This window comes from Miscanthus floridulus, chromosome 3, assembly GCF_019320115.1.
Source record: "Miscanthus floridulus cultivar M001 chromosome 3, ASM1932011v1, whole genome shotgun sequence".
NCBI lineage: Eukaryota > Viridiplantae > Streptophyta > Magnoliopsida > Poales > Poaceae > Miscanthus > Miscanthus floridulus.
Genome location: NC_089582.1, coordinates 136,247,214 through 136,264,970, shown reverse-complemented (window position 1 = coordinate 136,264,970; position 17,757 = coordinate 136,247,214). Strand labels below are relative to the sequence as shown.

General features: G+C 42.7%; 2 protein-coding genes and 1 pseudogene across 2 annotated transcripts; all 3 read right to left on the bottom strand.

The window, feature by feature from the left end:
* Window positions 1–404: 404 nt before the first annotated feature.
* On the bottom strand, window positions 405–1,982 carry LOC136547087 (cytochrome P450 89A2-like). The gene has a single exon (XM_066539054.1). It carries the CDS (start codon window positions 1,980–1,982, stop codon window positions 447–449), a length of 1,536 nt encoding a protein of 511 aa, XP_066395151.1. The 3' UTR covers window positions 405–446.
* A 122-nt stretch (window positions 1,983–2,104) lies between these two features.
* Window positions 2,105–7,347, bottom strand: LOC136547088 (CMP-sialic acid transporter 2-like). Its single transcript, XM_066539055.1, has 15 exons — window positions 7,227–7,347; window positions 6,259–6,319; window positions 6,106–6,169; window positions 5,912–6,023; window positions 5,738–5,817; window positions 5,567–5,642; window positions 5,362–5,462; window positions 4,787–4,858; window positions 4,655–4,703; window positions 4,518–4,559; window positions 4,256–4,377; window positions 4,102–4,161; window positions 3,943–3,991; window positions 2,877–2,971; window positions 2,105–2,776 (listed from the first exon to the last, which is right to left on the bottom strand). The coding sequence occupies exons 1-15, from the start codon at window positions 7,251–7,253 to the stop codon at window positions 2,719–2,721; spliced, it is 1,068 nt and encodes a 355-aa protein (XP_066395152.1). The 5' UTR covers window positions 7,254–7,347; the 3' UTR covers window positions 2,105–2,718.
* Window positions 7,348–9,924: 2,577 nt separating this feature from the next.
* On the bottom strand, window positions 9,925–15,983 carry LOC136547086 (glutamyl-tRNA reductase-binding protein, chloroplastic-like; annotated as a pseudogene).
* Window positions 15,984–17,757: the final 1,774 nt, after the last annotated feature.

The window sequence follows — 17,757 nt, the reverse complement described above, 5'->3', positions numbered from 1 at the left end:
TTTTTTAGGTAGTTTGAATTTAGATTCAAATTCGGATATCTATTTGATTTGGGAGATAGAAAATAATATCCATTTGGACGCGTGCGTGTTCAACGCTAAATGGATAGCCACATAATGAGAAATATAAGTTCAAACATATGCATATGAATATAGTAAGTTATTATGCAAAAAAAAAATACAATTATAATGGACACTATCGGATAATTCCTCTATTCAATCCCAACGTTTTGAATAAGGCATTGAGCATAGAACCACAAAATTCATTCTGTGGACCTCATAGACCGCATTCATGGACGTCCATTGCACACTCCTAATGATCGCTTGAATGATCTCCTAATGACACATATATACATGCAAATTATTCAAACAACTACCACTTCTTTATTATTAATCTGTCCAAAAAGTCCACTACTGAAAAAACTCTCCAAAGCTTTGTGTCCGATAGATCAACTCCTCCTTGGTACTAGTCGCGGGCGCAGCGGGTTCTTCATGACGGTGGTGAACTCGCTCTTCTCCCCGAACTCCACCTCATGGCCGGGCGCCTCCTTCCACTCGAACTCCCTCACCATGTTGGCCACGAAGAACTCGAGGTGCAGCATGGCGATGGACAGCCCGGCGCAGATCCTCCGCCCCACGCCGAACGGCATCATTCTGATCCCCTTGGTGCCCGTCATGTCCACGCCCACGTCGTCGCCGCCCTCCAGGAACCGCTCCGGGACGAACTCCATCGGCCTCTCCCACCCCTGCTCGTCGCGGCCCATCTCGGCCACCATGAAGTTCACCGTCGCGCCCTTGGGGATCAGGTACCCGCCGACGTCCATGTCCTCGGCGGCCTTGTGCGGAAGCACGAAGTGGCCCGGCGGGTGCTTGCGCAGGCCCTCCAGGATCACCGCCTTAAGGTACGGCATCCCGTGGACGGCCTCCTCCGAGACCGCCTCGGCGTCGTTGCCGCACGTGGCCTTGATCTCCGCGTGCAGCCGGTCTTGGACGGCCGGGTTCTTCACAAGCTCGGCCATGATCCACTGCAGGCCCGTGGAGGTGGTGTCGGTGCCGGCGGTGAGGAACTCGGAGCAGAGCGCGACGATCTCGTCGTCGGTGAGCGCGCGGTGGCCCTCCTCCGCGGGGAGCGTGATGTCGAGCAGGGTATCCACGTACGAGTGCTGGAACGTGGTCTCCCTCGCCGGTGCCTGGCAGGCCTTGGCCTGCCGCTTGTACTCGCGCCGAGCGTTGATGAGCGGCACGAAGAGCTCCGCCTGGCGCCGGCGCAGGGCGCGCGCGGTCTGCAGGCGGCCGCGGAAGACGTGCCTGGTGACGGACGGGAAGAAGAAGAAGACGCTCATCTGCTGGGAGATGTAGAGCAGCCACGTGCGCTCGGCGTCCTCGATGGCGCGCACCGCGGGCTCGTCCAGCCGCTCGCCGAAGCACATGAGCACCAGGAGGCAGAACATGGTGTACCGGAACGCCTCCATGACGTCGCACGGCTCTTCGTCCCCGCCCGCCCGCAGCTTGTCCATGAGGACGCCACGCACCCAGGCGCGCGCGGGCGCGAACAGCCTGACGCGCGACGGGTGCAGCGTCTCGGCGACGAGGTTGCGGCGCAGGAGGCGCCACACGGGCCCGTAGTCGGCGCGGGTGATGATGTTGTCGCTGACGCCCAGGAGCGAGCTCGTGGCGGCCTGCGGGCGGTTCGCCATCGTGACAGCGCCGGCGCCCACGAGAGCGGCGTGCGCGAGGCGGCGGTCGGCCACGAAGATGGCGAGCCGGGAGCCCATCCGAAGCGTGACGACGGGGCCGTACCGCTTGAAGAGCTTCAGCAGCAGGGGCTCCACGTCCGCCGCGGAGTTCCTCAGCCACAGCAGGTTGCCGAACAGCGGCACGGCCGGGGGACCCGGCGGCAGGCGGCGGTTCTTGGTGTGGCGCCGGCGGAGGACGAGGAGCGAGAGCAGGAGGGCGCCCGCGAGGAGGATCCAGGTGGTCTCCATTGGAGGTGTTGTGTTTTTGCGACGAAACTCTGTTCGTGTTGATGTTTGTCGTATGATGATGAGGAGATTAGACGAACGGGATTCCAGTTTTATAGTGAGGTTTTGTACGTGGAGTCCCGAGTCCGTACAACATGTCGAGGAAGATATGGTTTCGACTTTCGACATGGTTTCATGCTGGGATAAGGCCTGAACATGGGTTTTCGTCCGAGACTAGAAGAATTATTGTTGTTGACTTCTTGCCCTCTGCCGAGTTCGTCCGAGACACGGTAGCAGCGGCCAAGGCCATCTATGATCTGTTCGTGTAGCACACGTTCAGGCGGATGTATCATCTACCCTACCCACCCATACTTTTGGTTGTTTTTTATTTATGCAGTTTTGATCTAGAAGAGTATTATTTTGAAGTGGGAGTATGGGAGCACTGGATGCATTCTCACATATCCACCCATGCAGGATGATCTTCATGCGAGGAAGGCAGGAAGCAAACAGATGTCAACGGCTACCATCAGTTTAGTACCCTCCATGACCATCCACTTCGCGTTTGGCTACGAATTCTTACTCCTTCGAAAACTTGATCGCACATCATTCTTGTTCTGGCTTCCATCTCACGTTCTCCCTCATGATGCAACGATGTTCACAGTGCTACTAGAAAACCATTCTAGAGTGCGCCAGCTGCCTGGTCTTGTAGGGCATTCGAAGAAAAACACACTCTTCTTCTGCCCGTGCAGGAAGAAAAACTCTATTTCTGCTGCTGCAGCTTCCCAACAGAGTGCAGGTACACAGAGACAGAAACGACCCTGAAAATCAACAAGCCATAAGAGAGCTTGTTAAATTAACATGGACTACAACCGTAGTCTAGTCAACACAAGTTGCGACCGTGCTTCCATGAGCACTTACGTGGATCCAAGCAAGAACGCAAGAGACAGGTGGAAGCCAAATAAGAAGACGGATACTATTGCCGTCAGAAGCATTGCAACTGATGTTGAGTAAACCTGTGTGCATGCAACTGCACATTGTTAGCACATGGTGATATGAAAAGTTTGTTAGATGCCTCAGTAGTTATATAGACAATTCATTATATCCATGGTGAGACATTTTGGTGAATCTTAGCAATGCCTCAAATATCAGTCTAGACACTGGACTGGTGCACTATAGTCGCGGTGTTGCTTCTACAATGGCCAATGGGGAACCCGTAGTCCTCTGTTTGTGTAGACATCTAGGGATCATATTACACATTTAATAAAATAGTTTTCAAACAAAAAGAAGACCTTGTTTATCCATCAAAGATGCTGTGACACAAGTTCTGCTGCTACTTGGTCACAAAATGTGACATTTTCTTAAGTGATACCTAATGTAAATCGTGCAAGTAATCCAGAATAGACATGTTGACAGAGAATATACATGATGGTGATGGCGTGAAGGACCTTCAGTGGGTTCAAAAATGTGATTATTATATCTTAACCCTAATCCATGGCTTTGATACCATGTTACTAACCTTGGAGATTAGAGAAGACAAAATACTTCATTAGTGGAGAAGACAATATAGAGAGAGCCTCACGGGCCATATGGGCTAACAGATGCATCGGTTATCCACTTGGTGTAATTTCACGATGAAGATTGGAACTACATGTACAACTAGTAAAGGTTCTGGAAGAGTTAAATACTTGTTATGCATGCAAAAAACAAAACAAAAAGGGCATGCTCTAAATGGGAAACAACTGGATGACAAATACCAGATGATAACAACTCTGGCTGTGTAAGCATAGGCTGCAAAATAGCTAAATTGGAAGGAAGAGTCCCAGTAGGGGCAACAGCCAACAAGGGGTAACATGGTGGCTGAAGTTAGTAATTACTAATTAGAAAAGATGGTAATTAGGAATTCATTTAACCTCGAAATAAGCTGCTGAGCTTCAGACCTACACTGTTTGCACACACATGTAAATGAAAAGATAGTAGCTAGTACCTTGACAATATTGTCTGCATACTTCATCACCATTGATACAGCAATTCCACTGCAAAACAAATATAAATACTCGATTTGATTGGGAAGAAAATAAGAAGGATGCAGCTAAGACCAACAGGGCAATAGTGAAAACAACTAATATGATCCAACTGTCAGTACCTCAGAGCATGGTTAAGAATCATCAAAACTGTAATAAACGAGTAGCCATGAAAAAAGCCTCTGCACCAGATGGCAGATTCAAATGGAATGGTCAATATCATGAACTGTAACAGGTGACATTAATGAAGCACTTGTAAAAAAATTCTGCACTAACTTGTTCATAACAGCATCGAAGTCCTGGACACAAATTGCAACCAAATTGAAGAGCATCCCAAATATGTACAGCCAAAAATTCTGTGCATTTATATTTCTTGAAGGATGTTTCTTGATGATAACCTGGATTGTTCAAAACATAAAGGAATATATTACATTCCTAAAGAAATCCATTGATATTTCATATCAAATGTATTTTCAAAAAAAAAAAACAAGAATACAAATGATGAAAAGGGTAGTAGTAGTAGTATGGAGTCACAAACTTCTGTATATACTCCTGCAAAACCACTTAGAAGAGCCATCACCTGCAAAAAGGGAAAAAGAGCATTCAGGTAGTTGCTAAGCACTTCCTCTAGTATGTCCAAAAGACAGGATCGATTATTTTTTCTGCTTCACTCACAATTGCCATCATCCAACCTTGAATAGGGGTCTGAAGAACATGGTCTGAGCTGGAAAAGGACAGATAAGAAAAGAATGAGGGGGAAAAACGTTGAACAAACAAGAAAAAGAATGAGGGGGAAAACAGGCATACGAGGGACTGAGCTGAGCAGTAGTGCAGCCAGCACATAAAAGAATAAATGCAGCCCACTGAATTTCACTTAACCTGCATTAGTTCAACCATCCTAAATTAACAATGGAAAGCAGGTACTGGGGAAGAAAATGTTAAAATAACTGGAAGGAATGAAATGGAAAACAAAGAGGTTTTGTTATGATGGCCAGTTAAGAGGGTAGCAAGGTATTAGATTCAACAAATGCGCCAGTTTCAGATATCAGAGTTAGGATTTGCATAGTCCATTAAGCAGCCAGTTTCTCAAGTTAAACAGTTCAATAGAGTACGGATTCAAACCTAATGATGACAATTTATTTTACAGATTGAAGTTCACCACAACTCTTTCATCACAGAACTACAATTCATGTCTTCCAGTTTTAGCATCCAGCGTTGCATCAAAGATTTCAAGTGAAAGCGAACCCAAAGACATAGTGGATGTCACTTGTTAGCAAAGAAACAACAACAACAACAACAACAACAAAGCCTTTAAGTCCCAAACATTGTTGTACTTGTTAGCAAAGAAAACTGATAAAAAAGAACAAGCTCATTAGACTTACTTTTTCTTGAGAATTATACGGTATAGGACACCAGTGCTGATAATATTCAAGTTCTTCAGAATCTGGTAAGCTGGCGCACCCACATATGCAAAGATATAATACTGACAACCACAGAAGCAGGGAAAACATGGTTATGTTTTGTTTATATTTTCTTTTTTTAAATAAAAAAAATCCTACGTCAGAAGGACTGGGCAACTGGACATACCTGCAATAAGTTCTTCACCAGGTAAAGCATTGCAGGAATGGGGTAAACTCTAACTTCATCAAACGATGTAGTTAACCTGAAAATAATAAAACCAAAGGTCTAGAAGGTGGAAGAAGACAACACACCCCTAATATGTACTATCGAGAACGACAAGCATGGTAAAATCATCACCTATTATCTTCTGTAACACCTTGACTGTTCCATGTCCTGTACAAGGCTACAAGTGACAGTAGACATTTCAAAGCTTCCACCTAGACATTGAGAAAACAGAATACATAACCACATCCACAATACTGAAAACTCCTGAAGATATAGTCACTGAGAGAATTCAAGCATTTCGCTCACCGAAAAATTTGCTGTTGTGATACTATATTCATACTTTCCAGCTCTTTTCGACCATACAATCAATATTGCCTGGGAACTTGTTAGCAATGTCAATGCAAGTGTAACAATGGACCTGAAAACCACATTGCCGATACAACAAATGATTTTCAGAAAGAATGAAATTTAGTAAAAATATTGCAAGAAATAAGCCTTACTTTATCTTCCAACTATCCTTGCCCTTCAGCCCTCCTGCAGTGCTAAGACTCGAAGTTGCTGTATCTGTAAATGGTATAGGTATTAATGCTAAGAATATCCCATATACAGCCCATCCGGAAAAAGAACATCTGCATGATGAATCAAGAGCTTACTGCTAGAAAGAGATCTCCTATCAAAGCTCTCTATGTCCTTCTCGGATACGTCATCGCTCTCCTTTTAGACGGGCCGGGTCAGACAAAAGACAGCTTGTCAGTGCATGCTCTGTTATTGAAATACAAGATTATTGTAAGCCCATTTTTCTCGAAAAGGAAAGCAACTATTGCCAGCGTTTAACTTTACGTATGACCAATGACAAACATCAGCAAGATAAAAGAGTACAGGACAATTTTAAGTTGAATTTAATGTCTAAACCATACTGGTCACTGCTAACACATAATAGCAGGCACAAATTATTTCCCAAATTATGTTTACAAAAACAAAGGATGAATCAGATGGCTTGTGTATCAGAAAAGGTCCGATTGCAAGTGCATGGATGGATAGAAATGCTGCACTCACAAACTCAGCCGTTAAATAGCCAAATGTAAATTTAACAAATAAATTTGTAAATTACAAGAATTAATGTCAGCATAACGTTAACGACTTGTAGTAAGCCATGAGCAATATACACTGATCGAATAATCACTCACCTGCTAATGGCTACATGGGTACATACCATCTACCAGACTAAACAGTTAATGGGAGTGAAGCAGGCAACTGTGCCTAGATGAGAAATATGAGATTGAGACTTCAAATCAGACAAAAACGAACCAAAACTGCTCACAGATGTATTTCAGTTTTATTTCAGTCACAAATATATATATTAAGAAGGAGAGGAAATCATCTAACTCGATCAGCACATTTTGCTATGGAAACCCCCGAATCTCGCAGACATTCGGGAGGCTAAACTAGAGAGGGTAAGATAAAATCGAGATTGCGGTTGCGGCGGTGGTGAGGAACGAAGTGAAAACCTACCAAACAGTTTTGAAGAAACCACCGCCGCAGCAGCGACGGCCGATGTAATCTAATATGGAGATTCGGGCGGCGGCATTGCTGTAGATAAACATCGCGGGCTCATGCGTACCTGATCCTTCACTCTTCTGTGCTCCATCTCTTCCCCACGAGCGGCGAGCCTTTGCCTCGCCGGCTCGCCGGCTCTGCAGTTCTGCTACTGCGTTTTCTTTCACAGGAAGGATGGAATAACGCAGACGTCAGGGAAGGGCTGGGCAGGCAAGCACCGCTGCACGCTGGGGCCTCGTGTAGTCTTGTGTGTGATCAAGTGATAACTGAGAGCAGGCGGCGTGCTGGCGTACCTAGCTGGCCAAAAAAAAAAAAAAGAAAAGAAAAAAAAGGACCCGAAAGCTGACATATTTTACAGTTGGGTGTACATACAGTTAACTGTGGGCAGTAAGCCTCGTTTAGTTGACGAAATTTTTTTGGAAAATAGTACTGTAGTACTTTCGTAGTTATTTGATAATTAGTGTCTAATCATAGTCTAATTAGGCTTAAAAAATTCGTCTCGTGAATTTCGTCTAAACTGTGTAATTAGTTTTATTTTTTATTTATATTTAATGCTTCATGTATGCGTCTAAAGATTCGATGTGACAGGGAATCTTGAAAAATTTTGTAAAATTTTGGGAACTAAACAGGCACTAAATAACTTTTTGGAAGGATGTATGGCATGTAAGAGAGTGTTTGGTTCCAACTCCTAAACTTTAGTCACGGTCTCATCGTATGTTTAGACACATGCATGAAGTATTAAATATAGACTAATTATGAAACTAATTGTACAGCTTGCGACTAATTTGCGAGACGAATCTTTTAAGCCTAATTAGTTCATGATTTGATAATGTGGTGCTACAGTAAATATGTGCTAATGATGGATTAATTAGGCTTAATAAATTCGTCTCGTGGATTACTGATGGATTCTGTAATTTATTTTTTTATTAGTATCCGAACACCCCATACGACACCCTCATGTGACACATTCTAAATTTTAGTCGCTTGATCAAAACACCCCCTTAGTTTCGCTGAAATTTGACTTATGTTGATGCTTATACTAATTTGTTGTAAGAGAAAAATATTGTTCACTCGTTGAAAAGTACTACTAAAATAGTGTTGCAGAACCGCGTGAATCGATGAGCTGACATCCAATGAAATCGATAAATGACCATTAGAGTTCTACCAATGCATACACATTCTCATAAACTAACTCACCGTCTCCAACATGTTACTCATATGGACACTAAAATCTAAAATAGGTATCGGATGGTACTGTTTTAGTCTACAACAGAGTACCTATATACGAGACGTATTTTTTATTGCAGCAGAGTCACAACCTAAATATGAGTATTCTCTTTCCTGAAGACTCATTTGCAGAAAGGGTTCTCTTTTAAGTCATGTTGTTGGAGAAGGCTAAAAATGGGTATTGAACCTTTTGTCTATAGCGCTAACTAAACGTGAAATGAGTCTTGTATTTTGGGTGATGTTGTTGGAGATAGTCTAAACATAAGTGGATGCATACATATTAAAATAATATATCAGCACTGTGAATACAACGGCTAACCTGTTTTAAGCTGCAAATGTGTGCTGTTGCTACAGTATTTACTCTCTTATACAACCAGCCGCTGCTGTAGCTGCGACTGCAAAAGCAAGCAGCGAAACATTGCAAGTCTATTGCCTAGCTAGCTGTTTCGCAACTCTCCTCTCCATTCCACAAAACACAATCGACAGGTACAAGTGTTCTCCCTCTCCCCGTGTTTTATGAGATGGAGAGGAGAGAGCGAAGCATTTGTATCTGCTGCTTGCGTTTTATGAAATGGAGAGGAGAGAGCACTTGTATCCCTTGTTGCTTTTGTTTTGCGAAATGACAGTTGTGCTTTTTGTAAAGCAATGAGAACCACTAGCTTTGCAATGAACAACGGTCAGATAGTTGGCAATTGTATACTGTGCTGATATATTATTTTAATATTTGTGCATTGACAGAGTCGATTTTTGATAATCGGTCTATTCGTTGATTGGTTTCTGTACTGGTTTGGGCTGACTGGTGCTGATTTATTGTGAGAGGAAAACACTGTTCGCTGACTGGTTTGGGCTGACTGAAACCAACAAGCGAACATGCTGAATATGTACGCACCGGTAGACCTCCAGTGGTCATGCATCAATTCATTGGATGCTAGCTCATCCTATGATTTGATGCAAAGTCCACAGGAGAAGCCCTTAGGAAGCCTAAACTTAAATAGGCTGACAAAGTTTATCTCAAGCAAAGTTTATATGTAAATTATGATCGAAAGCAATTAGGAAGCCCAAACTTAAACACTTCAGCATCTATTCAGTTAAATACATGCACCAAACATCTCTTCAAGCATTCCTAGCTTCACGCCTGGAGATATTCCTCTTAAAGTGGCTTATTCTGCTTAGATAAATATGTGAAGAATGTGAATTTCAAAAAAAAAAAACGTACAGAGATCGATGTCACCAAGTGAGTGACACGTTGGATAACCTGCGAGGGGTGACTCCAAATGATAACAATGAGGCCTGTTTGAATTCGGGTCTAAAGTTTAGACTATCTTAGCTCTTGAATGTTCTAAATAGGTTATCTAAAGTGTTGTCCCAAGTTTAGGTAACCAAAACAAGATGTTAGTTCATTAGACCACACAAGTAAACTTTCGAATCTATTTAGTTTAGCCGTGGACAAGCTGTTGTGAGTTGTGAAAAAACTGTTGTGAGCTATGTGCTTTGAAAAAGTTGTAAGCTGTTTGCTTGAAATAAGTTCACAGCCATTTGGTGAACAATCAGTTGAAAGAGTAGCACATGTCAGTAAGTACAATATAGTGAAGTCGCTTTATATTCAATCAACTACAAGCACTTCAAGCGCTCTTTGTTATATACAAGGTCGTGTATCAATCCATGAAAATTCTGTGGCTCCACCTTCAGTTGGTGCAGAGATTGGACGGAAACCCAAGAACTCTTATTCATTAGGTTTACTTTCATTTGCACAGACAGATTCATCACCTTCCAGAACAACGACGACGACATCATTCAGGATCTGAAGATGAGGCTCTTGCAGCTTGGAGCATTTCCACGATCAGTGTCTTAACATCCCTGTACAACAGTAACAAGAACATGTCAGAGAACCGGTCAAGGAATATTCAGAGGCATCAATTTTAAATGGTGTACAAGACATAGTGAAAGACAACCATGAAGAAAAAGCATCTGAGCTTAAGGGCCCCTTTGGAACGCAGGATTTAACAGGAATTGTATAGGAATTTCATAGGAATCGGTTCATTTTTCACGGAAAAATAAGAGTTGTGTCAGATTAGAAGGCTAAGAGAGTCAAGAGTGGGGGACCCACTTCCTGTCTTGCGCCTGCCTTGGAAGGGGATACGCAACTTCAGAACACTTCCATCATAACCAGCCTGGGCAGCAGAAATAGGCATATTAGAATTTATAACAGAGTTGGATTCTTTTTTCAATACATGAGAACAGAGCTCATTAATTAAAGGTGCAATTGTCTAGCCAAATAGGTAAAAGATCACAGTCGAACAAATTGTATTATCCAGACCATAATAAAGGCCAGAACATTGAAATGTTGCAATTCTGTTATGATATTGTAATGCTGACCTTGTGGTTACTGATCCATTTTTTAGTCCTACTGATCCGAACTGAGTAGGCAAAATATAGCATATAATTTTCAGGTATTATTTTGTCTAGTTTATGGCACTGTTACCATTGCATTAGTCAGTATCTCAGTATGACATTGAGCAGGTACAGGGCATTTCCAGGACAAATTAGCAAAGTATAAGGCATATGCTGTAAAGAGTTACCTTCACATTAAAACCAAGGCTGTCCACATCCAGCATATAAGCAAAATCCACCTGAATGCATTTGTCATCTTTCAAGTTTCAATATATTTGAAAGCAAAATTTGGTCAAAAGTGTGACAACACAAAATGGACAGACTGTAAAAGAAGTTATGCAAAGCACTGAAGAATTCCTCCTTTGCTACTATCCCAGGCGTGATCAAGAGTTTCATGACTGCATTGTTTGGTAATACTGATAACTAAACACTATGTACAATGCTAACTACAGCAACAAACCCAGTTCTTCGATGCAGATTCCAGCAAACTGTAGAATAACACTTCTGGTTGCCAAGTATACCAACAGATATGCATAACAAATAGACTATAAAGCAAATGGTTACATTCATTTGTAAACTAGTTTGCAATTTTGAATGAATGGCTGGCTGTTTTCCCAGGGCAAGAATTGCACAGTTGCACACAGATCTAGCCCTGGATGATACTACCTTTGCACCTGTGTATTGACAAGACAGCAAGCATATGCTTAAACAGAGTACAATTTTCACTTTCCGAACTACAAGCAACACAATGTGTCAAGAACAAAAGATACACATATATGATGAATAAAAAAATGCTAGTTATTTAGTTACAGAAATCTTTGAGCCCTTATTTGTTTGCTTTAGTGATGGATGAGGTCACAAGGGACATACAAGGGGACATCCCTTGGTGAATGCTTTTCGCGGACGATGTAGTGCTAGTTGATGAAAGCCGGACAGGAGTGAATCAGAAACTGGAGTTATGGCGGGAGACTTTGGAGTCCAAAGGTTTTAGACTTAGTAGAACTAAAACTGAGTATATGAGATGTAACTTCGGCACTACTACTCGGGAGGAGGAAGATGTTAGTTTGGAAGGTCAAGTAGTGCCTAGGAAGGATACCTTTCGATATTTAGGATCAATGCTACAGAGGGACGGGATATTGATGAAGATGTTAGCCATAGAATCAAAGCATGGTGGATGAAGTGGCGGCAAGCGTCTGGTGTCCTATGTGACAAAAGGGTACCACAGAAGCTAAAATGCAAGTTTTATAGGACGGCGATTAGACCTGCTATGTTGTATGGTGCAGAATGTTGGCCTACGAAAAGACGACATATTCAACAGCTAAGTGTCGCGGAAATGCGTATGTTGCGTTGGATTTGCGGTCATACAAGAAGGGATCGAGTTCGGAACGATGATATACGTGAGAGATTAGGGGTAGCGCCAATTGAAGAAAAGCTTGTCCAACACCGGTTGAGATGGTTTGGACATGTGCAACGGAGACCTCCAGATGCACCGGTGCGTAGTGGAATCCTAAGTCAGGATAGTAATGTGAAGAGAGGCAGAGGAAGACCGAAGTTGACTTGGGTAGAGGCAATAAAAGGAGACTTGAAAGGATGGAATATACCCAAAGACTTAGCCTTAGATAGGAGTGCTTGGAAGACAGCTATTCACGTGCCTGAACCTTGATTGCTTCTGTTGGGTTTCAACTCTAGCCTACCCCAACTTGTTTGGGACTTAAAGGCTTTGTTGTTGTTGTTATTGTTGTTGTTGTATTTAGTTACAGAAATGACTACATTATAAAAAACAGACAGCGCCCTCACCCCTCAGGAAAAGAATATTTAGGCACAATTTCTTCAAGATATATCAGGTTTGGCAGTAATATTATTGGAATAAATACTTTATTGCTATATTGTTGGAACAAATGCTACATAAATAGACTTCATCATTAACTTGCCTTAACAGTAGTGGAGTGTTGCACAATGAGGTTTGTATCATCGGCATGATCCTTGTTCATATGGCTCTGTAGGGCATATGCATAATGGAAGGTTCAAACATTTAGTGTAAAGCCCAATAAATATATAAGAGCAAGGAGTAAAGGGAAACAGAATCCAGACATACTGTAATAGGAGTTGAGAATTGAGATATTGGATCAACTTTTGCTTCCTTGTACTCGACAGCACTGAATTCTGGGGATTTTGACATTAGGTTAGCATATTAGGCAAAAACACTATCACCAAATTATTTTTTGTCAGGTTTACAGAATTCAGTATCTCAGATATGTAGTTGCTATTTATGCATTTATGCTAATAGTGGGAGGATAAGTGAGGTCCATAAGAACATTGTTACTCTAAACATATGTGAAAGTAGCAGAACCATAAACTTCTGCATCATGACAGTGTCCCTTTTGGTGACTAGCTTTCCTCTAGGCGATTCAAAAAGGTACCTACCTCCAGAGCCAAGGAGAGCAGTTGCAACGCCAGGTACATAGCGCACAGCTTTAGGTTTGATGTGCAGGAAACTGAAGTCACCAAAGTCAAGCTTAATTTGGCAAATCATTCATCATAATCAGTTGCAACAGTAACGGCATTAAAGTATACCCAAAAAGCATCAGGGTGCCTTCGTAGGTAAGCGCTTCTCACTGAATCTTTTTCTTCGTCAGAAACCTGCAAATAAGAATAAGGGCGTCAGCAAACACAGTTAATAATATCAGGTGACATGCAAATTATGACTTTTATCCCTTGTTGGGTTTCACCGCTAGCCTGCACTAACTTGCTTAAGATTAAGAGGTTTTGCTGTTGTATGCACATTATGATTTAGCAATGTATCTGAAATGTAACAAGGAAAAGGCATGATGATATATCAGTGGGAAAGCAAAGGAGGGAGGAAATTACAGGAACAGCATCACCATATACAGTGATTACAGTATCCGTTCTGTCCTCAGGGTCTTTCGCGACAAGAAGTGAGCATTTAGGATTTCCAGAGAGATTCTGCAAAATTGGTAGCAAAGCATAAGAAGGAAAAAAAACTGGACCTGCGAGGGTATGACCACCCCCAGGCATTTCATTAAGAAGAAGACCTTCTCACGCAGGCCCAGAAAACCCCCGAACCCCTGCCCCACCCTTACACAGCGGCACCGTCGCCCTATGAGAACGGGCCGGTCCTTAGACCTGTGCTTTGGCGTGGGACAGACGAGGGTCACTGGTGAAAGAAATATGTTTACAACTGTTGCCTGTGTTTACTGAATGTAGACTAGACAATTATGCAATTCAAACAAATGTTCTAGCAGTGCTAGATTTGCATATCTATGCATATTTCTTTGTTCGCCCACACATGGGCTTCGGTGTATTTTCCAGTGATGCTACCAAATTGTAAGGCATCCATGCATAATGGACATGGAAAGGTAAAACAAATAGCTTTGTATACAGAATAATGAAAGCAAAAAATTAACTTACCTTTGAATGAATTGCTAAACTACTCACTGCTAATATGGGGGAACCATCCTGATCACATGCAAAATCAACCATTGAACCAGATGGATAACCAGCATGATCCTGCAAGCATAATAATATGAAATCTCCGAATAAGATCTAGTATAATTCTGCAAGATAACATATATTGGAGTTTTGGAACTATAAATTCCCTGTTTGTTTAATTAAAAGAAAACTATGAGTTTGCCTTCACTCAGTTTTTTTTATAAATATTCTTCGTTCCTCACCAAGTAGAAAAACTTATCCTTGAAGGAAGCAGTCTGTGACATGTACAAGTACAAAACTACTCCCTCTGTTCCAAATTGTAAATCGTTTTAGCTTTTCTAGGTATAGCTTTCGCTATGCATCTAGACATAGTGTATATATGTAGGTGCATAGCAAAATGTACGTGCTTATAAAAGCAAAATGACTTACAATTTGGAACAGAGGGAGTAGAAATCATGCTCCGGTGAATATGAGAAATACCTAGATTAGCACCTGGTCCAGTAAAAACTGGATGTCACCAAAGCATTCGAAACAAAACAATAACTTCCAAAGTTTCAATAGACAAGATTGTTCTTCATGAACAGTGGGTTAGTCTCTTCACATTATACAATGCTCACTGAGTACTACAGAACTTGTGAGGGTAGATGAAGAAAAAGACTAGCTAAGCGTTTATCCAATAAGACATTCAAATCTAACAACATTTGTTGTTACATTTCCAATGTCTAGGTACCTGAGAATGCGTAGCAAGAACGCCTCTGACACTTCGGTCCAGAATGGTCCGTATTTCTTCAACTGGAGAAAGACAAGCAGCTTTTGCCTATAATTATGAGAATATTGAGTAAATCAGAAAGATCCAGATACAAGCTTAACTGACTCACTGCTTAAGTGACTCGCAAACTTATTTAAGTATTCAACCCTACCGCAGTCGTTGCAGATATACTCACTGACTCACATGATAAGTTGATTGAACATGCTGTAGGAATTGACAAGGTTCAGTTGGGACTTGGCAATAGCTATGATTTGCTACAAGAGGCAATGAGGCCTCACAACATCGTAACATGGGTCTCTGGTCTTTGTAAAGAAAACATTTGCACATCAATGTTTTTCTTCCTCACGTTGACTTTTGAGAAGAAAATGATCATACTAAGCAATCCACCTATTTCAATTGAATAGTAAGTTATTTTGGTGAATTTATTTGACACCCCCACCGCCCACCCCTTGGGCCCTTCACTAGTCTCAAAAATCCAAAATTGTAGACACACTGGGTCCTACTCCTACACAACTAAACGGACCCAAAACACCGAATTCACTTCACTTGAGTTGCATAGCTACTGCCCACGGGTCATGACAGACACACGATCCCCAAAGCCAACGAGAAAAGCCAAGGGCCACACCTGGTGAACGCGGATCACCTCGAACGCATCCGAGGAACCACCGGGGGCGTCGGCAGGCGCCGCCATCTGCAACGCAGACAAACAAACACCAGAGCACCATCAGCCAAATACATCACCGCCGCGGAGGCATTTCATCGAACATCTGCCCGCACGAAACGGTTAATAAGATTAGGGGCGGCCGCCGGCGGCAGGCGGAGAGGGGACGAGTCGGACCTGAGACGAGGAGGAGGACGCGAAGAATCGGCCGCGGCGGTTGCGGAGGCGAGAGTAGAGGAGGGGGGAAGCGGAGGCGGAGACGGAGACGGAGACGTGACGGTGCTGGTGGTTGTGCCGGCCATTAGTAATCTGCAGGTGGAGCGGAAGGATATATTACTGGCTTACCGTATAATATTTAATAAATTAAATAAAGCTACGTAATATTAAATTAAACGTGGTATGTTTTAATATTATATAAGATTTTGATTGAATGTTGACTTAGCTTATATGATTGAAAATTTTTTATCTTAATTAAAAAGCTGAGAAAAGTATATAGATGTGTCACACGCGCGCGCCGCCATCGCCGAGGCCGTGGGCGTGGCAGGCGGATGGCGAGTGAGCGGGCGGGCGTGGCCAATTTTTTTACCACTTAATCCACATAATTACGGGAGTTTTCTCTCCTTTATGGTGGAGGCGAGGTGATTGCGCCGTTTCTGTTTCCTCGTCTCTTCGTGTCTCCGTCTCCTGAATTCCTCTCTTGGCTCTCTTTCTTTCCATTGTAGGCATAAAACAGAACGTCCTCTGTCAGTCCTTCTCCCTTCCGCAACCGCTCTCGAGAGAAACCATATCTCAGCAGCCCTCTGACTTTCCCGTCCTGTACCTCTGCACGCATGGAGTAGAGGGAGAGTAGGTGCCTCCGGAACCCTTGTCCGCCTAAGAACCTTATACGGGGTGAGCGGCGATTAGGTTTTTGAGGAGCGATCCGTGACTGCTTGTCCACGTACGTTTTCTTTCTGGTGGTGATCACTCTCGGAACTCATCTTTTCCCGGTGGTTACTTGCGGAACAACAATGCGTCTTTTTCCTGGTGACCGTTCGTGGGACTACACTACGAACATCTTTCTACATCGACTGCGGTCCACGACTTCGAGCAACACACTATGTCAACTAGTGCGAATGGAGCCTCCGATGCCATCGACATGGGACCCTCTGCTGGGTACATTCGTATCTCTGTAATTACCGCACTTAGCGTTCTTACTATAGCGATCTGTATGTCATGTTTGCTTGCTGTAGCGTTCATTAGAGATATACACATGCACATATATACAGTCACGAACCTGCTGATGTTATATTTCTGGATTAAATTAACCATAAAAATGCCTAAATTTCTAACCATCTAAAGACCTAATGTTAGGCAATTTTCTGTCAGTGATTTTAGTGCTGCTTTGAAACCAAATAATTTTGATGGCAAGAATTTCATGATATGGCATGTCAAGAAGGTATTGTGGTTGACTACGATGAACTGCTATCACGCCGCGCAGGGGAAGCCTAAACAATTTACTCCTGAGGAGGAGCAAAAGTTCTTGGCTGTCGATAACCTATTTCGAGACGCCGTAATTAGTGCATTTCATCCTAAGTATGAGAAAAACTACATATCTTGTACTTCAAGCAAACAGTTATGGGATGCTCTTAAGGCAGAGTTTGGAGTTTCTGATGCTGTTAGTGAGTTGTATCTTATGGAGCAGCTATATGACTACAAAATGGTTGAAAACCGTTCTGTAGTCGAACGGACTCATAAGATACAGATGCTAGCAAAGGAACTAGAACATTTCCTATGTTTGTTGCCCGATAAGTTTATGGCCGGCGGTATAATCGCTAAGCTGACACCTTCTTAGAACAATTTTGCTACTTCTCTAAAACACAAGAGACAAGAGTTTAGCGTGGCTGAACTTATTGGATCTCTTGATGTTGAGAAGAGGATGAGAGTAAAGGACAACCGTGGAAAAGGAGTTGAGTCTTTCGCTGCTAATATAGTGCAGAAGAAAAACTCATTTGCATCTCGTAATAAAAAGAAGAAGAACATACAAGAGAACAACAATGCAAAGCCTAAGCAGACTGCTCAATTTAAGAAGAAAAATAACAAGAAAGGTAGAGGTTG